Source organism: Hyla sarda, chromosome 9, assembly GCF_029499605.1.
Source record: "Hyla sarda isolate aHylSar1 chromosome 9, aHylSar1.hap1, whole genome shotgun sequence".
In the NCBI taxonomy this organism is placed as follows: Eukaryota; Metazoa; Chordata; class Amphibia; order Anura; family Hylidae; genus Hyla; species Hyla sarda.
Genome location: NC_079197.1, coordinates 17,654,963 through 17,679,991, shown reverse-complemented (window position 1 = coordinate 17,679,991; position 25,029 = coordinate 17,654,963). Strand labels below are relative to the sequence as shown.

General features: G+C 43.2%; 1 protein-coding gene across 11 annotated transcripts in view; it reads right to left on the bottom strand.

The window, feature by feature from the left end:
- Positions 1 to 25,029, bottom strand: part of LOC130291575 (semaphorin-3F-like) — a 133,306-nt gene that overhangs the window by 50,123 nt on the left and 58,154 nt on the right. The window contains exon 1 of one of the 11 annotated variants that reach the window (XM_056540484.1): positions 17,037 to 17,082. The exons of the other annotated variants lie outside the window; for them this stretch is intronic. Coding sequence (XP_056396459.1) covers positions 17,037 to 17,067 — 31 coding nt within the window. The 5' untranslated portion in view covers positions 17,068 to 17,082. Of the gene's footprint in view, positions 1 to 17,036; positions 17,083 to 25,029 lie in introns of those variants that run through there. 11 annotated transcript variants of the gene reach the window in all.

The following is a 25,029-nucleotide window of genomic DNA, read 5'->3' as shown; positions in this document are numbered from 1 at the left end:
AGGCTGTCCGGGCATGCTGGGAGTTGTAGTTTTGCAACAACTGGAGGCACCCTGGTTGGGAAACACTGTCCTAAGGCTTTGAATGGCCACCTGCATATCCCAGATGAATGATGACCCTGTGCAAGTGTTGCGGTGGCTATTGTCCAGCCTGGGTTAATGCAATACCTGACGAAATCCTATCCCAAAATGGGATCACATGCTATTTACAGATCTTGGTGGTGGCCCAAATTTACTGTCGGGCATCTTGGCAAAAGCGATTAATCAAAAAAAACATAACATGGGTCTAAAACAAAGCTGGAGCATATACAGATTTGTAGATGACTTCTAAATAAAAAGCTTAATCCTTCCAGTACTTATCAACTGCTGTATGCTGCAGAGGAAATTGTGTAGTTCTTTCCCGTGTGACCACAGTGCACTCTGCTGCCACCTCTGTCCGTGTCAGGAAGTGTCCAAAGCCCCAAAAAAATCCCCGTAGCAAACTGTTCCTGATACGGACAGAGGTGGCAGCAGAGAGCACTGTGGTCAGAACTGCACAACTTTCTTTGGAGCATACAGCAGCTGATAAGAACTGGATGGATTAAGGTGTTTATACAGAAGTCATTTACAAATCTGTATAACTTTCTGGCACCAGCTAATTTTTTTTCCTCCGGAGGACTCTTTAGCATAATTGCTGCGGAAATTCCACAGCGGATTCTACTACCATTGACTTCAATGGGTCCGAAGGAAAATCTGCAAATCTACCTCTACTGCTGACCCACTGAAGTCAATGGTAGCAAAATCCGCAGCAGACTGTCCACAGCAAAGACGCTGCTTAAATACCGTAGATAACCCGCCTGTGTGAACGGACCCTTAGGGTCATAATTGCTGAAAATTTCAGCAACAAATCCGCAGGTTGGCTGAAGGTGCGTTCACACGCTCTTTGTTTTTGCGGGTTTTCCGCTGCATATGTGAAAGGGTGCGGGCTCTTCTCGGCTGTCCATAGCAGATTTTCCGCGGCAGAAAATCCGCCGCGGTCCCTACTGACTTCAATGGGGCTTGCTGCAGATTTTCCGCAGCGTAAATTCCTCCATGGAAAATCTGCTGCGGACAGCCGAGAAGAGCCCGCCCCCTTTCAAATACGCAGCGGAAAACCCGCAAAAACAAAGAGCGTGTGTGTGAACGCACCCTGAAGATGCTAAATCCACAATACAAACCTGCACCATATCGTGAGTATTTGCAGATTTTGACTATCCCAAATCCGCTGTTGGAGATTTTAAAACCTGCAGCACACGGAAAAGGTTTCTATAAGTCCTTTCACATATGCCCAGGATGTCGAACCAGAAGGTAAAATTTTCGGCAGTTTCGCCACGTGTGAATTCAACCCAGTATGTGCACTGAAGAATAGACACATGAAAGAATAGACACATTCAATGGGGGAGATTTATGAAAACCTGTGCAGAGGAAAACTTGCCCAGTTGCCCATAGCAACCAATCAAATTGCTTCTTTCATTTTTATGAAGGCCTGTGAAAAATGAAAGAAGTGATCTGATTGGTTGCTATGGGCAACTGGGCAAGTTTTCCTCTGCACAGGTTTTCATAAATCTCCCCCATTGAGGGATATTTATCAAAATCTGTGCAAAGGAAAAGTTGCCCAGTTGCCCATAGCAACCAATCAGATCACTTCTTTCATTTTGCAGAGGCCTTGTTAAAAATGAAAGAAGTGATCTGATTGGTTGCTATGGGCAACTGGGCAACTTTTAGTCTGGACAGGTTTTGATAAATCTCCCCCATTATCCAGGAAAAAAACTGGCTCCAGAATGTTAAAGGGGTAATCCGGTGAAAGCCTTTTTTCTTTTATATCAACTGGTGGCAGAAAGTTAAACATATTTGTAAATTACTTCTATTTAAAAATCTTAATCCTTCCAGTACTTATTAGCTGCTGAATGCTACAGAGGAAATTCCTTTCTTTTTGGAACACTGATGACATCACGAGCACAGTGCTCTCTGCTGACATCTCTGTCCATTTTAGCAACCATGCATAGCAGATGTATGCTAAGGGCAGCATGGTGGCTCAGTGGTTAGCACTGCTGCCTTGAGGTGCTGAGGACTTGGGTTCAAATCCCACTAAGGACAACATTAAATAAAGCGTTATTATTATTTTAATAACGTCAGCAGAGAGAACTGTGCTCGTAATGTCATCAGAGAGCATTCCAAAAAGAAAAGAATTTCCTCTGTAGTATTCAGCAGCTAATAAGTACAGGAAGGATTAAGATTTTTTAATAGAAGTAATTTACAAATATGTTTAACTTTCTGCCACCAGTTGATTTAAAAGAAAAAAGGTTTTCACCGGAGTACCCCTTTAAACAGATTTGTAAATTACTTCTATTAAAAAATCTTAATCCTTTCAGTACTTATGAGCTGCTGAAGTTGAGTTGTTCTTTTCTGTCTAAGTGCTCTCTGATGACACCTGTCTCGGGAACTGTCCAGAGTAGAAGCAAATCCCCATAACAAACCTCTTCTATGTAAATCCCCATAACAAACCTCTTCTACTCTGTGCAGTTCCCGAGACAAGCAGAGATGTCAGCAGAGAGCACTGTTGCCAGATAGAAAAGAACAACTCAACTTCAGCAGCTGATAATTATTGGAAGGATTACGTTTTTTTTTTAAATAGAAGTAATTTACAAATCTGTTTAACTTTCTGGACCCAGTTGATATAAAAATAAAAGTTTTTTCCTGGAATACCCCTTTAAATATTATATCACGAAACGTTTTGCTCATAGGAGCTATTTCTTATTATACATTACGTAATACATTGTATTACAAGCATAATATTGGGACGTGAACACATGAATATGACCCAGGAATACAGTATGTTCAGTTACTGCTCTGATTTAGTAATTGATTGTGTTTGGCAGTAAAATAATCTCCCAAAAAAACAAGTTTATTTTCAACCATCTGGTTGACAGATGAGAGCAATCTGTTTGTTCAGCTGAACGCACTAACAAATCACCGCATTATCAGCAATGTCAGCGACGGGGGATCGATAGATAAGACTACGGGCAAAATAGCAGCATGTTCTCCGCACATGCAGATTTTCTTCTATCCTAGTGTTGGTGCCTCCAGCTGTTGCAAAACTACAACTCCCAGCATGCCTGGACAGTCATTGACTGTCTATTTTACTGAAGACTGCATTGTCTGGAACACAGTTTTCCAACCAGGGTACCTCCAGCTGTTGCAAAACTCCAACTCCACAAGCTGGAGGCACCCTGGTTGGGAAACGCTGTTCTATCCAGTCCTGTAATTGTTTCGTGCATTGTTGTCTATTTTCATATTGCAGGTCCGCACTTCCCTTAGTGCAGGTTCTCTCACAGCCGGGAGCCCCTGTGATCAGCTTCTATCTGCAGGGGACCATAGTATAAATGTGATGTCCCAGTACGGGATGTGCATCTCACAGTCCTATCAGCTTGAGTCCCTGCACGTCCCCTGGGCTCGCCTGCATTGTACCCCTGTAATCTGTATAATTGTATATTATGTGTAAAGGACCTTTGATATGGTCACGTGGTTATTAGTCACATGATAATGGTTGTCACATGTTAATGTCACATGTATTGTTACCAGGTGACCTGCAGCTAGCCTATGGGCTCCTTGCTCAGCCTCCCTTTATAAAGAGGGGGAGGTACTACAATCGCTCTCTTAGATCCTGAGGTCAAGTCCAGTCCAGACGTCTCAGAGCCAGGGTCCAGCACATCTGGAGGCCTCAAGCCTAAATTACAGCCACAGACTGTTGAGACCCAATTAGCTCCTAGCAGGCTATAACTACCCCTCCCCCTTACTACAATAATTAATTAAATAATAACTGACACAACAACAATTCCACTTTTCCGTGGGTGGGGATCGGCCAAAGCTTTATTTATAAAATTACTTATATAAATAACAATTTAACTGTAACAAAGACACCGATTGGGTTCTTGCCAACCCGAGAGGTGCTGCCACACTGTCCTGTGTGGAGGTCTACCCCGGGTTGACCCCGCTTTCACCGTCTTCTTACCGCCAAGCTGTGACTTACAATAAACAGAGATACAAAAAGGGAGGGAGGGAGGGCAAAACTCCGGGTCCTGGGCAGATTGAGGGGGGAAGGGAGGCACCACAGCTATAAATACCCAGGGGAGGGCCCCTGAAAGCCCGGGAAACTATTAGACCCCTGATTGGTGCACTCCTTCCCCCCCACCCATGGGACATACCACTATAGTTAGCAACAAGTTTTTACAGGCGGGGGAGGGGGCTAAAAAACATTGCCTGTATATTTCTTAACCCCTTAACTGCTCACCAGTCAGGGGGCAAGCTAGTTATGCACAGCTTGCCCCTCCATGTCAGTAAGTCAAGTCATCTCTGTCTGCTATCACTAGAGATGAGCGAACTTACAGTAAATTTGATTCGTCACGAACTTCTCGGCTCGGCAGTTGATGACTTTTCCTGCATAAATTAGTTCAGCTTTCAGGTGCTCCGGTGGGCTGGAAAAGGTGGATACAGTCCTAGGAGACTCTTTCCTAGGACTGTATCCACCTTTTCCAGCCCACCGGAGCACCTGAAAGCTGAACTAATTTATGCAGGAAAAGTCCTCAACTGCCGAGCCGAGAAGTTCGTGACGAATCGAATTACTGTAAGTTCGCTCATCTCTAGCTGTCACTGTCTTCAGTCAAGTTAAGTCTATTATAGTCAGCGTGGCTGTGCTAAAGTCTGTCAAAGTCACTGCAAGTCCCAGCAAGCTGCAAGGTCCCCTTCGTGTTACTGGTCATCTCTCTGGGATCCTGGCCTAGCTGTGAAGACTGTTACCATCTGTCTACCTCAGTAAAGCTACAGTTAACCCTGACCTGGCCTTGGACTCTTATTTGCCGTGCCCAAACTAGGACTAGCGGTGCTACCGTTCGGGTGGTTCTCGATAAAACCACGCCCTGGCGTCACGAACATTTAGGGGTAAAAGGGGTTATCCAGGAAAAAATAACTTTATTTTTGATATATCAAATGGCTCCAGAAAGTTAAACAGATTTGTAAATTACTTCTATTAATTTTTTTTTAATCCTTTCAGTACTTACGAGCTTCTGAAGTTAAGGTTGTTCTTTTCTGTCTAAGTTCTCTCTGATGACACATGTCTCGGGAACCGCCCAGTTTAGAAGCAAATCCCCATAGCAAACCTCTTCTAAATCGGGCGGTTCCCGAGACAGGTGTCATCATAGAGCACTTAGACAGAAAAGAACAACCTTAACTTCAGAAGCTCATAAGTACTGAAAGGATTAAGATTTTTTAATAGAAGTAATTTACAAATCTGTTTAACTTTCTGGAGCCAGTTGATATATATATATATATATATATATATATATATATATATATATATAAAAAAGTTTTTTTCACTGGATAACCCCTTTAACACCATCTGCCCCATGCACCTCACATCGCACCCCCGTGGCTCACCCCATAAATGTCACGTTTCTTCTTCTTCTAATCCATTTTAATGAACGATTTGCAAGCTTCCAGGGTGGAGAGCTGTGCAGATAAAAAGACTATGAAATACAATACCCATACCAATCTGTTTACCAGTGTTTTTTTCAAACCAGGGTGCCTCCAGCTGTTGCAAAACTACAACTCCCAGCATGCCCAGACAGCCTTCGGCTGTCTGGGCATGCTGGGAGTTGTAGTTTTGCAACAGCTGGAGGCACCCTGGTTGGGAAACACCTCCGTATACCCTCACTTACCCTGCCAGTCATCATACACGACAACACCAACGTTCATGGAAGTGTCTGGTGGATCTAAGACGTCAAGTACTTCACCATATGTCTGCACAGTGACGGCTCGGAGGTGTCAGTGATTAACAACATTTCTTACATATCGGAATAAGGTCAGGTTCACAAAAGGACGGTTTGATTACGTTTTTAGGTTCGCACTTTGCTGTATTTGCTGTAAAATTGCATTTGTGGACTGCAGCTATAGGAGGTGAAGAGGTAGCAGTCACACCAGGGTCCTAAGGAGGCTCCAGAGTACATCTGTCCCATTAGAGACCAGTATTATAACTGGCACATGGGGCCCCGTGCAGATTTTTGCAACGGGCCCGGAAGTTACGACTCTGTTTACAGATGAAGTGTTATTCCAGACGGAAGCATTTGTCACCTAAAAAAAAAATCCATAAAATCACGTTGTCTGATTTTTGAAGAATTTATTTGCAAATTATGGTGGGAAAATAAGTATTTGGTCACCTACAAACAAGCAAGATTTCTGGCTCTCACAGACCTGTAACTTCTTCTTTAAGAGTCTCCTCTGTCCTCCACTCGTTACCTGTATTAATGGCGTCTGTTTGAACTTGTTATCAGTATAAAAGACACCTGTATACAACCTCAAACAGTCACACTCTATGGCCAAGATCAAAGAGCTGTCGAAGGACACCAGAAACAAAATTGTAGATCTGCACCAAGCTGGGAAGACTGAATCTGCAATAGGCAAGCAGCTTGGTGTGAAGAAATCAACTGTGGGAGCAATTATTAGAAAATGGAAGACATACAAGACCACTGATAATCTCCCTATATCTTGGGCTCCACACAAGATCTCACCCTGGGTTGTCAAAATGATCACAAGAACGGTGAGTAGAAATCCCAGAACCACACGGGGGACCTAGTGAATGACCTGCAGAGAGCTGGCACCAAAAGCTACCATCAATAACATACTATACCGCCAGGGACTCAAATCATGCAGTGCCAGACGTGTTCCCCTGCTTAAGCCAGTACATGTCTGGGCCAGACTGAAGTTTGCTAGAGAGCATTTGGATCATCCGGAAGAGGATAGGGAGAATGTCATATGATCAGATGAAACCAAAGTAGAACTTTTTGGTAGAAACTTAACTTGTCGTGTTTGAAGGAGAAATAATTCTGAGTTGCATCTAAAGAACACCATACCTACTGTGAAGCATGGGGGAGGAAACATCATGCTTTGGGGCTGTTTTTCTGCTAAGGGACCAGGACGACTGGTACGTTTAAAGGAAAGAATGAATGGGGCCATGTATTGTGAGATTTTGAGTGAAAACCTCCTTCCATCAGCAAGGGCATTGAAGATAAAACATGGCTGGGTCTTTCAGCATGACAATGATCCCAAACACACCGCCCGGGCAATGAAGAAGTGGCTTCGTAAGAAGCATTTCAAGGTCCTGGAGTGGCCTTGCCAGTCTCCAGATCTCAACCCCATAGAAAACCTTTGTAGGGAGTTGAAAGTCCCTGTTGCCCAGTGACAGCCCCAAAACATCACTGCTCTAGAGGAGATCTGCATGGAGGAATGGGCCAAAATACCAGCAACAGTGTGTGAAAACCTTGTGAAGACTTACAGAAAACGTGTGACCTCTGTCATTGCCGACAAAGGGTATATAACAAGGTATTGAGATCAACTTTTGTTATTGACCAAATACTTATTTTCTACCATAATTTGCAAATAAATTCTTTAAAAAAATCAGCCAATGTGATTTTATGGATTTATTTCCTCATTCTGTCTCTCATAGTTGAGGTTATAACCTATGATGAAAATTACAGAACCCTCTCATCTTTTTAAGTGGGAGAACTTGGACAATTGGTGGCTGACTAAATATTTTTTTTGCCCCACTGTATATAAATATATATATATATATATATATATATATATATATATGTAACATTAGTGTTCTCTTTTATGAATTTGGTATACATGTTGAAGTACATCACATCCTCATGTGCCCAGATAAATGCAGCATTTCTAGCTACATACTAATAATATGTAAATGTCTCCAGCTATAATTCAGATTTCCCATTTATTTAATCTTACTGGGGGAGATTTATCAAAACCTGTGCAGAGGAAGAGTGGTGCAGTTGCCCATGGCAACCAATCAGATTGCTTCTTTCATTTTCCACAGGCCTCTTTAGAGGCCTGTGGAAAATGAAAGAAGCCATCTGATTGGTTGCTATGGGCAACTGCACCACTCTTCCTCTGCACAGGGTTTGATAAATCTCCCCCACTGAATGTAAAAATAATCAAACCAGACAAGATCCAAATGTGGACACGAGTAAAGACGTTCAAGGGAGATGTGTAAAACAGGAAAAATCAAGATTGCATCTGAAAAAATTAAACACTGGCTATCTTTATAATGGGAATCTTCGCTGAGGATTAGATTCTCATGCTCGGTCACCACCGCTTCTTCTGTGGTTCTCGGGATCCTCGGTCAGCTAGATGCACTGCCGTCAGGGAAACAGATAATATAGCTTCACTTTGGATTGGCGCTGGCTTTTTACATCTCCTAAAGATGAACAAGCATGGCTGTCCGGGCATGCTGGGAGTTGTAGTTTTGCAAAAGCTGGAGGCACCCTGGTTGGGAAATGCACTGATATAAATGCAAAAAAGCATTCCCAAGCCCCTGAAGTACTGAGTTTTGGAATGCCTCCTCGCTCCCCTAAATGATAGCCATGTAGTTTTGCAAGCAAGGGTTTGTTCCGATAATGTGGATAGAGTCACTTAAAGGGGTATTCTGGGCAAAAACATCTTATTCCCTATGCAAAGGATAGGGGATAAGATGTCTGATCGCGTGGGGGCCCGTCTCTGAGACCCCCTGCGATCTCCCTGCAGCACCCGTATTCTATGCAGGTGCTGAATCTCCAGTTTCAGAAACCTCCGGGTTTCCGGGACTGGGGACGTCGCGTCCCCAGTCCCGGAAACCCAGAGGTTTCTGAAATGCGGATGCTGCAGGAAGATCGTGGGGGGTCCCAGCAGCGGGCCCCCCCGTGATAAGACATCTTATCCCCTATCCTTTGGATAGGGAATAAGATGTTTTTGCCCGGAATACCCCTTTAAAAGGGTACTTAAAGGGGTACTCCACTGGTCTGCGTTAGGAACATTTAGTTCCAAGCGCTTTGTGCGCACTGCAGGGGTCGGCCACACCCCCTCAACGTAAGTTTATGGGAGGGGGCCGCCATGCTCCCTCCCATAGACTTGCATTGAGGGGGGCGTGGCCAACCCCTGCAGCAAGCACACAGCGTTCGGAACTAAATGTTTCGAACGCTGGGCAGTGGAGTACCCCTTTAACAACTTATTCCCTATCCACAGGATAGGGAATAAGTGTCTAATCGCGCTGTATCTACGGCTTTCCCATGGAGATGCATGAAAGGGTCGTGTCGGCCACCACTTTGTGCAGTGGCCCACACAGCTTCATGTATGGGGAGAGCCGGGACACCTGGAAAAAGATCGCGGGGGGGATCAGAGCGATCAGATACTTCTCCTCTATCCTGTGGATTGGGGATGAGTTGTTAAATGGGCACTCTCATTAAAACAAATTTTTGCTATTGCACTCCTTATGGTAAATAAAAAATCTTTCTAAGGCTGGGTTCACACTACGTTTTCTCCCATACGGGAGCGCATACGGCAGGGGGGAGCTAAAAGCCCGCGCTCCCGTATGTGACCGTATGCGCTCCCGTATGTCATTCATTTCAATGAGCCGACCGGAGTGAAACGTTCGGTCCGGTCGGCTCATTTTTGGGCCGTATGCGCTTTTACAACCGGACCTAAAACCGTGGTTGACCACAGTTTTAGGTCCGGTTGTAAAAGCGCATACGGCGCAAAAATGAGCCGACCGGACCGAACGTTTCACTCCGGTCGGCTCATTGAAATGAATGACATACGGGAGCGCATACGGTGACATACGGTAGCGCGAGCTTTTAGCTCCCTCCTGCCGTATGCGCTCCCGTATGGGAGAAAACGTAGTGTGAACCCAGCCTAATATACTTTGGTTAAAAAAATGACATTTTCTATGTTTTATTTGTGCTTATAAAAGCTCGAGCACATTTTCCCCCATCTTATACACAGACTTAGGATAGAAGTCCAAACACAGGAAGTGCAGCCTGGAGTGCTGAGGGGGGTGTGTCCAACCAACAGCATATGGCAGTTAAGTGTGAGAGGAGCTATGATTGGATGAGGCTGGACACACACCCCTCAGCACTCCAGGCTGCACTTCCTGTGTTTGGACTTTGGTCCAAAGTCTGTGTATGAGATGGGGGGAAAATGTGCTCTGGAGCTTTTTTAAGCACAAATAAAACATAGAAAACTTCATTTTTGTTAAACAAAGTATATTAGCAATATTTTTTATTTACCATAAGGAGTGCAATAGCAAAAATACATTTTAATGAGAGTTACCCTTTAAGTACCGGAGTTCTCCTTTAATACCACTGCTTACCTGCACAGTCATGTACCTATTAATGAACTGATCCTATGGGAGCACAATTATGCGATTAACCACTTTAGAAAACTGCACAGCTTCTGACAATCATAAAACGGCACTGAATTTCCACAGGATTTTTGGCTGCGCAGCAGCTGATAATATGACGTTTAAAGGTGAAACATCTGGCAGGAGAAGCCACAATATAAAACTTGCAAGCAAATCAGAAAACCCTTATAAGGCCTCGTTCACACGGTAGAAAATCTGCCCATTTTCCGGGCGGACATTCTGCAAGTAGCACATTCTGCAAGGACAAGGACCGCTTGGAAATGCGGAGTCTCCATAGACGGCAAAAAAATTTCGAGTGAATACCGCCGAAAGAATAGAACTCCGCTGCAACAGAATTTCGGAAAACAATAGGACTCTGCTGCAACAGAATTTCCCGACAGATTCTGCTAGGTGAACATATCCTAATTGGCTAAGCAAAATCTTCAACATGTCTTCAAAACTTATTAGTACAAGTGGGGATCATTATATTGTCAAATGACTTGTATAGGAACAAGAATTTCTTGACCTGGAATTTCAAAATGACAAAAATGATTTCAACACAAGAAAATGTCATCACTAAATTGGGGCTTTGCACTCCTGGTTGCACCTGTCTGGGCAGCAGGTTAATCATTTGGCTGGGTTAGATGGGTGAGAACGTTTTCTCATCAGTCTGAAGCAAAGGGTGTGTGTACGAATAAGCAAAACTAACACTGAGTCACTAGTAAAGATCCACCACAACCTGTACAAGAAACTGCAAATAAAGTCATTTTGTATGTTAAGGGAAGGAAGTATTAAAGGGGAACTCTGGTGAAAACCTTTTTTCTTTTAAATCAACTGGTGGCAGAAAGTTAAACATGTTTGTAAATTACTTCTATTAAAAAATCTTAATCCTTCCTGTTCTTATTAGCTGCTGAATACTACAGAGGAAATTCTTTTCTTTTTGGAATGCTCTCTGATGACATCACGAGCACAGTTCTCTCTGCTGACGTTATTATAATAATAATAATAATAATAACGCTTTATTTATTGTTGTCCTTAGTGGGATTTGAACCCAAGTTCCCAGCACTGCAAGGCAGCAGTGCTAACCACTGAGCCACCATGCTGCCATTAGCATACATCTGCTATGCACGGTTGCTAAAATGGACAGAGATGTCAGCAGAGAGCACTGTGCTCGTGATGTCATCAGTGTTCCAAAAAGAAAGGAATTTCCTCTGTAGCATTCAGCAGCTAATAAGTATTGGAAGGATTAAGATTTTTTAATAGAAGTAATTTACAAATATGTTTAACTTTATGCTACCAGTTGATTTAAAATAAAAAAGGTTTTCACCGGAGTACCCCTTTAAACACCGAACCAGCCAACAAGCCATACAGTGTATATATAGAAACTATCTACATAAAGTGTTGAACAACTTTTGTAACATTTCTTACCTTGTACTGAACCTGAGTTAATAGCCTTCATTATACTCCGGAGCTGGAAGGATTAAGGGGACGTCCAGATGTAGCAAAACTACAACTCCCAGCATGCCCGGACAGCCATCGGCTGTCCGGGCATGCTGGGAGTTGTAGTTTTGAAACATCTGGAGGTCCGCAGGTTGAAGACCACTGATCTAGAGCAATGTTTCCTAACCAGGGTGTCTCCAGCTGTTGCAAAACTACAACTCCCAGCATGCCCGGACAGCCAAAGGCTGTCCGGGCATGCTGGGAGTTGTAGTTTTGCAACAGCTGGAGGCACCTTGCTTGGGAAACACTGGGTTAAGGTGTTGGATGTTTTACTGTACTGATTTCCCATTCAATGTGAATAAATATTAATCTGAATGTCGCCTCCAATGTAGATGTGAACAAAGCGTATATGTCATAAATACACGAAATTGACACTGTACAGAAACTGCATGTATTCTTTCGATTTAATGGGCCATTAAATTACATATGATAGCTTCCTGACAATGCCCCCATTATGTCTAAATAATTGGGGGGAAATCCTACACCATCTGGCGTGCCATGAGGTGCCCAGTGCCAGGGGAATACTTATAGAAATAACGGCAGGAAAACTTTTCAAACACCATATTGTACTGTTGCTTCCGCTGCCAATGTTCCTTTAAGTCCTACAAAAGCTTTTTTTTTTCCTTTCATTTTTTATGCAGAAAACCCTTCACATTTATCATCACTGAATGACAATCACATACGAATCCCTTCTGTATTGTTCATGGAAAATATCAAAACTAAGTGGAATTAAAGGGGTATTCCAGTCAAAAACATTTTTTTTTTTCATATCAACTGGCTCCAGAAAGTTAAAGGGGTACTCCGGTGAAAAACTATTATTATTTTTTTTTTAAATCAACTGGTGCCAGAAAGTTAAACAGATTTGTAAATGACTTCTATTCAAAAATCTTAATCCTTCCTGTACTTATTAGCTGCTGAATACTACAGCGGAAATTCTTTTCTTTTTGAAACACAGAGCTCTCTGCTGACATCACGAGCACAGTGCTCTCTGCTGACATCTCTGTCCATTTTATGAACTGTCCAGAGCAGCATATGTTTGCTATGGGGATTTCCTTTTACCCTGGACAGTTCCTAAAAATGGACAGAGATGTCAGCAGAGAGCACTGTGCTCGTGATGTCAGCAGACAGCTCTGTGTTTCAAACGGAAAAGAATCTCCACTGTAGTATTCAGCAGCAAATAAGTACAGGAAGGATTAAGATTTTTTAATACAAGTAATTTACAAATCTGTTTAACTTTCTGGCACCAGTTTATTTTAAAAAAAAGTTTTTCACCGGAGTACCCCTTTAAACAGATTTATAAATGACTTCTATTAAAAAAAATCTTAATCCTACCAGTACTTATCAGCTGCTGAAGTTGAGTTGTTCTTTTCTGTCTGACAACAGTGCTCTCTGCTGACACCTCTGTCTGTCTCAGGAACTGTCCAGAGAAGGAGCAAATCCTCATAGCAAACCTCTCCTGCTCTGGACAGTTCCTGAGACAGACAGAGGTGGCAGCAGAGAGCACTGTTGTCAGACTGAAAAGAACAACTCAACTTCAGAAGCTGATAAGTACTGGTAGGATTAAGATTTTTTTTAATAGAAGTAATTTACAAATCTGATATTGGTGTAGTAAGAATTGAGGACGGCACTCACCGGAGATGGTAGCTTCTAAAGGTTCATTATTGTATAAACACAGTGGCGGTGTCAGACAGGTAAATGGACAGGAATGCCGAGGCCCTCGGTGTTCCTGTCCATTTACCTGTCTAACACCGCCACTGTGTTTATACAATAAAGAACCTTTTGAAGCTACCATCTCCGGTGAGTGCCGTCCTCAATTCTTACTACACCAATATCAGATTTGATCTATTATGTTTGGACTGAGCACAATAAAGATTTGGTCTTTGCTTCTTCTATCCACCTGTTGCTGATTATTTGCCGTATATACAGCAGTGCCGGATCCTGTATCTACATTCTGTTAATTTACAAATCTGTTAAACTTTCTGGAGCCAATTGATTTGAAAAACATTGTTTTTGACCGAAATACCCCTTTAATGCATTTTGACACTGGTCAAATAAGACAGCACCCTAAATGATTGCAGGTGGTTGTATCCTGGTCTCTGCAAAGATCCTCTACTACCAACGATTTATAGATGGTACTACATGGTCCAGCTGGCAATATGCTCCAGGCATTAGAGATGAGCGAACTTACAGTAAATTCAATTCGTCACGAACTTCTCGGCTCGGCAGTTGATGACTTATCCTGCATAAATGAGTTCAGCTTTCAGGTTCTCCGGTGGGCTGGAAAAGGTGGATACAGTCCTAGGAGAATCTTTCCTAGGACTGTATCCACCTTTTCCAGCCCACCGGAGCACCGGAAAGCTGAACTAATTTATACAGGATAAGTCATCAACTGCCGAGCCGAGAAGTTCGTGACAAATCGAATTTACTGTAAGTTCGCTCATCTCTACCAGGCATCTGTGAAAGCTAGGCTAATAGGAAATGAAGGGGATGAGTATTCTCCTTAGGGAGTCAGCACCACTCCTGGAGATTCAAAGTAGGCAGTTAGCACTTCGCGAGCTTTCTGGTGATATATACCGTATCTTTCGCCCTATAGGATGCACCGGCGTATAAGACGCACCCTATTTTTAGGTGCAAAATCTAAAAAATTAAAGATTTTGAACCCAATAGTGGTCTTCAACCTGCGGACCTCCAGATGTTGCAAAACTACAACTCCCAGCATGCCCGGACAGCCAACGGCTGTCCGGGCATGCTGGGAGTTGTAGTTTTGCAATATCTGGAGGTCCGCAGATTGAAGACCACTGCTTAGGAGGTAATACTCACGTGTCCCCGCCTCTCCGGACCCGTCACCGCTGCCCTGGATGTTGCTCCATCGCTGTCGCCGTGTCCCCGTCGCTCTGGAACGTCTCTGCTGCCGGCCGGGTATCCTCGCTCTCCGTCACCGCCATCACGTCATTACGCACGCCGACGCAAGTACGCGACAACGTGATGACGAGGAAAGAGAGCGCCGGCCATACAGGGGATCCCTGAACGGAGAAGACACCGAGGAGGCAGGTAAGGTCCCTCCCGGTGTCCTGTAAGCACTAACCCGGCTATTCAGTCGGGCTGTTCGGGACCGCCTCAGTGAAATCGCGGCGGTCCCGAACAGCCCGACTGAACAGCCGGGTTAGTGTCACTTTCCCTTCAGACGCGGCGGTCAGCTTTGATCGCTGCATCTGAAGGGTTAATACAGGGCATCACCGCGATCGGTGATGTTCTGTATTAGCCGCGGGTCCCGGCCGTTGATGGCTGCAGGGACCGCCGCGATAGGGGTGTATTCGCCGTATAAGACGCACCGACTTTTTCCCCCCAGTTTTGGGGAAGAAAAAGTGCGTCTTATACGGCGAAAAATACGGTATATATATCTATATATATATATATATATATGCAAGACATATGTATGTACTGCATATATATATATATATATATATATATATATTTTTTTTTTTATATATATATTTTTTTTATTTATCTTTCAAATGGCTGGAGTTATTTCGATGAAACTTGGTCACATGTTACTTATATGTCAAATAAAAATACAGGAGAGTGAAATTAACCCTAACCCACCTCCTTATGCAAAGGTGAGTTTTTTTTTGGTCTGAAGTCCCATGCAAGTCTATGGAACTTCCGCTTCTGATTGCGCTACTCCTGGGCTGCAGAGATTGCCCAGGTTTTTTACACATCCTGCCCACTGTCTGGCATGCGGAGGACAGGAGATGAGGATGGGATTGTGAGGAGGAGAAATAAGGTTGGGATTGTGAGGAGGAGATTTGAGGTCTGGATATGAAGACGGGATGTGAGGACGAGGGAGGAGGTTATGTATTGATATACTGTATAATTATACATCTAATTATTACCCCTGTACACTCACAATTTTTAGCATTATTACTAAAAGGGGCCCTCCGGAGGATAACTTTTATTACTGCATTTGATCAGAGATCAATTTAGTATAAAAAGTCATATCCATCTGGGGGTTCTGTCTTCTTATATCCTAGCTAGAGATGAGCGAACTTACAGTAAATTCGATTCGTCACAAACTTCTCGGCTCGGCAGTTGATGACTTTTCCTGCGTAAATTAGTTCAGCCTTCAGGTCCTCCAGTGGGCTGGAAAAGGTGGATACATTCCTAGGAAAGAGTCTCCTAGGACTGTATCCACCTTTTCTAGCCCACCGGAGCACCTGAAAACTCGTATCTCGGTAACCTCCCAGTTTAGAAGCAGATCCCCATAGCAAACCTCTTCTAAACTAGGTGGATCCCGGGACACGTGTCATCAGAGAGCACTTAGACAGAAAAGAACAACCTTAACTTCAGAAGCTCATAAGTACTGAAAGGATTAAGATTTTTTTTAATAGAAGTAATTTTACAAATCTGTTTAACTTTCTGGAGCCAGTTGATATATATAAAAAAAGTTTTTTCCTGGATAACCCCTTTAAACTTTGGATTAGTCTCATACGGGGTCCTTCTAATGCAACAGGCCCCCCAGGCTACCACCCAAGACCTCCTTCAATACAATCCCCCCCCCCTGTAAAGCCTTTGACACCCCTTGGCTCTCCACAGATGGCGCTGTGTTATTTGATATCTACAGACTGGATAAGGCCAACAATAATATTTCTCCACCTGCAGGCTTATTGCGTATAAAAGCAGCAGAATATGGGAGCTTTATTGATGACATATGTATCCATACAATGCCATTAGTGACCCCCATGACACCAAGCCAGTCTTCCTGAACCGGCGGCTCTCTAGCTGTTGCAAAACTACAACTCTCATCATGCCCTGACAGCCTGCGGCTGTCAGGGCATGATGGGAGTTGTGGTTTTGCAACAGCCGTCGAGCCGTAGGTTGGGAAAGACTTCACTAAGCACTTGTAGCCTTGACTATAGGGTACGAAAAACGTAGTAGCTCTATCGAGTCTGCCCATTGTATACGTTCCTTTAATCCTCTTGGGATATCTTCAGTTTCACGAGAAGTTAATTGGCCAGTAAAGAATATGTCGTCCTTTCTGCCAAAAAAAAGACTCCATCAGAACCCCCAACCCCCCCCCCCCCATCCCCACCGTTGACAGTCGCTGACTCAATTAATTGCATTTACACGAATGAATTCCTGCCCCGAGGCGAGAATCAATTTTTTTTTTCTCCTGGCTTTCCGAGAGTGCGTAGAGAGTTCTGCAAGGATACTTAGTGCCGGAGGCAAAAAAAAAAATTCGACTTATACCGCCAATCCCCCCCTGTAAACACAGAAAATATACATTTATTCAGCAACGTACTCAGCTCAATGATTTCGTAGATTGTTTCCATGGCAGCAGCCCAAATCAGGGAAAACACACCGGCGCGCATCCTTTAAGACCGCCGCGACATTTTCGACTTTTCTACTTCAAAGTTTTGGGTTTTTTTTTCGATCTGGAAAGTCAAATATTCCCCACAGATCTCGGCTGCTCGGTGATATCTCTTTCTACACGGTGACATCGTACAAATATAGGACTCCGTATAGACGTTCCTGCTCCGGCAATGCTCCCCGCAGAGGTAAGCGGGACGAACGCCAATCTACAAAAAAGGAGATCCAGGATGGAACGGCAACTTGACGGCTGAAGGGCAAGGACTGCCGAATGTTGGGTAGAATTGTGTTTAGATTGCACTGGAGATGCATTAGGCCGGGTTCACCCCACGTTTTTGCAATACAGTTCCCGTATACCTTTTCAATTTGAAAACCGTACGGAACCCTATTGAAAACCTTATGCATTGACTCTCCATTGAAAACCGTATGCCGAAAGATGCATCAGGTTGTGTCCGTTTTGCATCTTGTACGGTTTTGTCAGTTTTTTTCCCCTGTACCCAAAACCGCAGCCTAAGGCTGGGTTCACACCACGTTTTGTACTTACGGTTCCCATATACGGCTGGGAGGAGGGTACTTAATCGCGGTGCCCGCACTCAGTCGTATAGGGGAACCGTATTTAATATGCATGTCTATGAGCCGACCGGAGTGAACCGCAGCCTCCGGTCGGCTGTGTTTTCGGCCGTATGCGGTTTCCCAAACGCAGGCTAAAATGTGGTGTGAACCCAGTCTTAGTGCTGTTCATCCTGTTTTTAGCGATTCATGCAGAGAATGTCAGAGATGCAGTGAAGATGGAGACTCAGTGTCAATTCACACATAGCATTTTTTTTTTTTTAGGCCGCAAGTAGAGTAACACTGGCTTAGGCTACGTTCACACGGCGGAATATCCGCAATTCCGCACAAATTCTGTTCAGCAAAGCTTCCGGAATTCCACAAAATTAAAGACCCATTGACTTCAATGGAATTCAGCTGTGGAATTCAAGAAAGGTCTTTCAAATTTTATGAAATGCGGAATTTCTGCTGTCTGAAATGGAATTGTTGTCAATGGGGGAGATTTATAAAAAAAAATCTGTCCAGAGGAAAAGTTGCCCAGTGGCCCATAGCAACCAATCAGATCGCTTCTTTCCTTTTTAACAAGGCCTCTGCAAAATGAAAGAAGAGATCTGATTGGTTGCTACGGGCAACTGGGCAACTTTTCCTTTGCACAGGTTTTAATAAATTCCCCCCCAATGGGCAGTAAATTTTGGCAGAACTTCCGGCGGCATTACATGGATACATATGTCAGTAATAAATGCTACACGTAGGTGAAGTCCTCAGTGGATTTCAGTCCCAAGAAAGTGGATTAGAATTGTCAAAATCCTTTCCACATGCTGCGGATATTGATCTAAGGGGAGGGATGGGGGTGGACTCCAGACAATGTCAATTTCTGTTGTGGATTTGGTCTCAGATTTGTTGCAGTCCGGCAAGAAGTGTATTGCTGGGGATTTTGGTTTGGATTAGTCTAGGTACACATCTATAAATTAGCCTATGTAGCAGGCAGCCTTACTTTTAAATCCTGAAAAAACAAACTACGGTATATAAAAAATAAAATAAACTTGCATTCGCTTGGAAACAGACTAGACATAGCCACTAGTAGACTACATTTGGTCCATTAAAGGGGTACTCCGGTGATGTCCGGGCATGCTTTGAGCTGTAGTTTTGCAACAGCTGGAGACACCCTGGTTGGGAAACATTGCTCTAGATTGTTTGTAGATTCAAAGGGGTATTCCAGGAAAAAACTTTTATATATAAAACTTTTATATATATCAACTGGCTCCAGAAAGTTAAACAGATTTGTAAATTACTTTTATTAAAAAATATTAATCCTTCCAATAATTATCAGCTGCTGAAGTTGAGTTGTTCTTTTCTGTCTGGAGACAGTGCTCTCTGCTGACACCTCTGCTTGTCTCAGGAACTGCACAGAGTAGAAGAGGTTTGCTATGGGGATTTGCTTCTACTCTGGACAGTTCCCGAGACAGGTGTCATCAGAGAGCACTTAGACAGAAAAGAACAACTTAAATGGGTACTCCGGTGGAAAACTCTTTTTTTTTTAAATCAACTGGTGCCAGAAAGTTAAACAAATTTGTAAATTATTTCTATTAAAAAATCTTAATCCTTCCAGTACTTATTAGCTGCTGAATACTACAGAGGAAATTATTTTCTTTTTGGAACACAAAGCTCTCTGCTGACATCACGAGCACAGTGCTCTCTGCTGACCTCTCTTTCCATTTTAAGAACTGTCCAGAGTAGGAGAAAATCCCCATAGCAAACATATGCTGCTCTGGACAGTTCCTAAAATGGACAGAGATGTCAGCAGAGAGCACTGTGCTCGTGAGGTCAGAAGAGAGCTCTGTGTTCCAAAAAAGAAAAGAATATCCTCTGTAGTGTTCAGCAGCTAATAAGTACTGGAAGGATTAAAATTATTTAATAGAAGCAATTTCATTCTGTTTAACTTTCTGGAGCCAGTTGATATATATAAAAAAAAGTTTTTTCCTGGATAACCTCTTTAATACAAATATTTTTCGATCCATGGGAGCTTATCCTTACAGAAGAAGATAGTAAGAGAATGAGGTCAGGGGTCAAGTGAAAGCACCTTCTGTGAACTTCTCATTCTCAAGACCCATCTGCCATTGATTTGACTCCTGCATTGTCTGATTGACAGAAGTCACTAGTGGGAAACCCCCATGAATAGGCAAACGGAGGACATGACCATAAACGTTTACCACACCTCTGTATAACCACAAATCATATACTATTATGACAATGTGCCCACGCTACAACTGCAACTAACAAGGAACTGTGCCATAATGTAATTTCTGCCCACACAGCTATTTGCAGATACACAATAACTGCGCCAGCATTATTATTCCAACACAACATAGATAAACTATGGTGAATTTCCGCCAACCATTCAGCATATGGCCCTCACACTTTAGTGCCACAAAGCAGAGTTTTTCCATATCACTGCCACATTGAGAAGATTGCCCCCACATTGGGAGACGCATTGCATGTACCGAATACAAACATACCTTTTACATGGCAGCTACGGCAGGTCTCAGGCTGCCCTCACAACCGATCAACACCCAATTCAATTATGGGGGCGCTGATCAGAACCGTGATGCAGTGCAGTCAACTATCAGATAACTAACATAAGGCAACTGCTATTGACTGTAGCATCTAGGGGGGGATAAATGATTAAAGGGGTATTCCAGGAAAACACTTTTTTTTTTATATATCAACTGGCTCCAGAAAGTTAAACAGATTTGTAAATTACTTGTATTAAAAAATCTTAATCCTTCCAATAATTATCAGCTTCTGAAGTTGAGTTGTTCTTTTCTGTCTGGCAACAGTGCTCTCTGCTGACATCTCTGCTTGTCTCAGGAACTGCACAGAGTAGAAGAGGTTTTCTATGGGGATTTGTTTCTACTCTGGAAAGTTCCTGAGACATGTGTCATCAGAGAGCACTTAGACAGAAAAGAACAACTCAACGTCAGCAGCTAAAAAGTACTGAAAGGATTAAGATTTTTTAATAGAAGTAATTAGCAAATCTGTTTAACTTTCTGGAGCCAGTTGATATATATATAAAAAAAAGTTTTTCCTGGATAACCCCTTTAACATTGTTGGAGTGATCTTTGAAAGCGGTCACTGATTGTGAGTGTCGGCTGCTCATAGCATCTGACAGCACCGGCCGTGTATGGAGCAGGCTTAGCTCCTGAGATTGCTCCATACTACCCAGTGCGCATCGGCCATAAACGCACAGCCATACAATGGTCTTTTCTGGTTAATTGTAACTTAATACCAGACTCACCATACAATGTACAGACATCTCCAGATCTGTGATACCTGTCAATGGCCGGAAGATCTGACCAATCAGAATGGGCATTTACTGGTAAAACGCCTGTATTACTGAGTGCATGCACTGACTGGTGTCTGGTAGCGCCTCCTACAGTACAGGGAGGTATTACATGTTCTGTACTACTCTTTACCTGTATTACTGAAGTGCATGCACTGACTGGTGTCTGGTAGCGCCCCCTACAGTACAGGGAGGTATTACATGTTCTGTACTACTCTTTACTTGTATTACTGAAGTGTATGCACTGACTGGTGTCTGGTAGCGCCCCTACAGTACAGGGAGGTATTACATGTTCCGTACTCTTTACCTGTATTACTGAAGTGTACGCACTGACTGGTGTCTGGTAGCGCCCCCTACAGTACAGGGAGGTATTACATGTTCTGTACTACTCTTTACCTGTATTACTGAAGTGTATGCACTGACTGGTGTCTGGTAGCGCCCCTTACAGTACAGGGAGGTATTACATGTTCTGTACTCTTTACCTGTATTACTGAAGTGCATGCACTGACTGGTGTCTGGTAGCGCCCACTACAGTACAGGGAGGTATTACATGTTCTGTACTACTCTTTACCTGTATTACTGAAGTGTATGCACTGACTGGTGTCTGGTAGCACCTCCTACAGTTCAGGGAGGTACTACATGTTCTGTACTACTCTTTACCTGTATTACTGAAGTGTATGCACTGACTGGTGTCTGGTAGCGTCCCCTACAGTACAGGGATGTATTACATGTTCTGTACTCTTTACTAAATCCAAGTCTACAGGATAAAATGCTCTACGGTAAACATGAATGTAGACATTGCTATGAAGAAATCTATCAAACTCGGCGCACAAAAAAAGCGCAAGGAGATGCTTTGCGCAACATTTTGCGCACAAATATACACCAAAAAAAAAAAAACTCTATATCCTATGATAAATCTCTCCCACTGTGTGTACTGTACAGGACCCTGAAGAAGCTCCTGTCCTCTACATAGACAGTGATTACAGCTCCCAGCAGATCTTTATTACTTTTATATGGAAGGATTTGCTTTATCTGTATTAGTTATCTACTTCTTTTTCTGTAATCTTCATTTTTTCCTATTATTGGATGACATTTTGGGTCTTCAGAACCAATTACCAGGTTTCCATAGAGTTATGGTCCCAACATACAATGGTTTCATTATAGAATGGTCATCCTGGAACCAATTCATATTGTAACTTGTGGGACCACTGTATAACATCAGTTTTGGCAAAGCTCCACTAAAGCCTAAGAGGAATGAGTGGTCCAAGTATCGTCGGCAGGAAAAGGGTTAAACGTGTGCCTTTAGACGAAGACACACATGACAGGGTTCAATGAATGTGTTTGGAACTTGAAAGCACCTGGCACTGTACAAAGTGATATATTGGATTACTTCCAGGGGGGCTTTTTAGCATTAACCCGCAGATCGGTGCTGCCCTGAAGGGCTTGCAACAGCTTGGAAGTTGTCCTCCCCCATCATCATCATAAAAGATGGGAAGTTCTGTGATCTACGGTATATAAACAATGCAAAGTGCTAGAATTCCTCATCTTCTTCATGATGTGAAGCTGCAATGTCTTTATCTACCCATCAGCCTGGAGGTACACTGACATAGAATTCTGTGCCGGAATCCCATTACAGGGGTACTCCAGTGGAAAAATTTTTTTTTTCAATCAACTGATACCAGAAAGTTAAACAGATTTGTAAATTACTTCTATTTAAAAATCTTAATCCTTCCAGTACTTATCAGCTGCTGTATGCTCCACAGGAAGTTCTTTTAAAATTTCCTTTCTGTCTGACCACAGTGCTCTCTGCTGACACAACTCTGTCCATGTCAGGAACTGTCCAGAGCAGGAGCAAATCCCCATGGCAAACATATTTGTTTGCTCTGGACAGTTCCTGACATGGACAGAGGTGTCAGCAGAGAGCACTGTGGTCAGACAGAAAGGAAATTCAAAAAGAAAAGAACTTCCTCTGTAGTATACAGCAGCTGATAAATACCGGAAGGAGTAGAATTTTTAAATAGAAGTCATTTTCAAATCTGTATAACTTTCTAGCACCGGTTGATTTAAAAATAAATTGTTTTCCACTGGAGTACCCCTTTAAGGTCTATGGGGCTTTGTGTTTTGAGAACACAGAATTCTGCCGGAATTTCGCTTGGCAAGCTTTGCTGACAGAATTTGTGCGGAATTGCGGCTATCCGGATGTGTGAACATAGCCTTTAGGCCCACACCATGAATTGAGTGCAGCATCTGATCATAGTATGAAGGGTCGAGCACAAGTCTTAGAGGCAAAACTTACTTAATAAATTCTGTCCTAGAACAATTTACGAGTTTAAACCAGGCAGTCGCAGGGCACAGAGGCTCTTAGTAAACCAAAAAACACACAATAACGTACGAGCTCGTAAATAGTTATTGACAACTTGGCAAACCCCTGGAGCAGATAATGTTCCCGGTTCGGCTATTTCAGTGGAGTTCCCGGCAGCGTGATGCATTGTGTTATGGAGGACAATACGTTATTGTGAAATCTCTTGACTCTGCCGTGCATAGAAGACTGAAATAAGAGAACGCGCTGATGTCAATCACCGACCATCTTTTACTTTTCACATAACAAGAGTCAGTTGTTCATAAGAAAGTGATATCATCCCAGAGAAGGAGAACCCTATCCTTACTGACAAACTGCTGTCCTGATCCCATATGGGAAGAAGCCCCCCTTTAAAGGGTATTCCAGTAAAAAACATTATTTTTGTCATATCAACTGGCTCCTTCCAGTACTTATCAGCTGCTGAAGTTGAGTTGTTCTTTTCTGTCTGACCACAGTGCTCTCTGCTGACACCTCTGTCTGTTGCAGGAACTGTCCAGAGCAGGAGAGGTTTGCTATAGGGATTTGCTTCTACTCTGGACAGTTCCTGGGACAGACAGAGGTGTCAGCAGAGAGCACTGTGGTCAGACAGAAAAGAACAAATCAACTTCAGCAGCTGATAAGTACTGTAAGGATTAAGATTTTTAAACAGAAGTAATTTACAAATATGTTTAATTTTCTGGAGCCAGTTGATAATGAATTTTTTTTTTTTTTTTTTACTGGAGTAGCCCTTTAAATCCTGACAGTAAGGGTCTCATGTTGCTTGTTCTCAATGGAGGAGGCAATGTACTTCTTCCCACCCCCACACACTAAAAAAGGACTAGAGAGGTAGCATACATATACTGAAAAAAGTATTAGAATAACTCCAATTTCAAAATAGGGACAGCTATGGTAACAAAAAGAGGGTCTAGCCTTGCAGAATTGTTGTTGTGACGGGTTATTCTTCACATAAATGTATAAGTGTTTCCCAAGCAGCTGGGAGTTGTAGATTTGCAACAGCTGAAGGCACGTTGGTTGAGAAACACTGCACTCTATGGAGAAAAGTCATACAGTCATTTTTGATGCACTGTCACTATTTCATTCATTCTCATTGTAACAGGTGTATAACATCCATCCCCTACCAATGCATTCGCTTTTAGGGCAGGGTCATATGGCGTATCCACAGCGTATTTCATGCTGTGGATGCACCAACGGTAGTCACAGAGGGACTGCAGACTGAGCTCCCAGCCCCAGCAGGGTAACTCGGTGCATCTGCTCGTAGTGGCGGATCTACTGCTGTAGAAATTGCTCTGCAATCCCTCTGTGACTGCCGTGAAATACGCTGCGGATGTGCCCCGTGTGACCCTGCCCTTACAGACATCAGTGATGGAATATGCTGTAATATGGTCCACCGCTGCAACAAGTCGCTTCCTGAAATGTCTTCCCTCCTTCCACCTTCACCTGTGAGTGGTAATAGTGAGAAGTGGAAGAGATTAGGAATCACAATGACTCGAGGTGGAGACGGTATGAAGTTATACAGCAGGGTCACCGGGTGCTGAAGCGCACAGTGAATAAAAGTCGCCAACGCTCTGCTGAGACCAAACAATATCTGGTATAAAATCAGCACAAAAACTGTGCCAGGCGGGAGCTTTGTGGTATGGGCTTCCATGGCCCAGCAGCTACACCCCAGCCTTACATCAC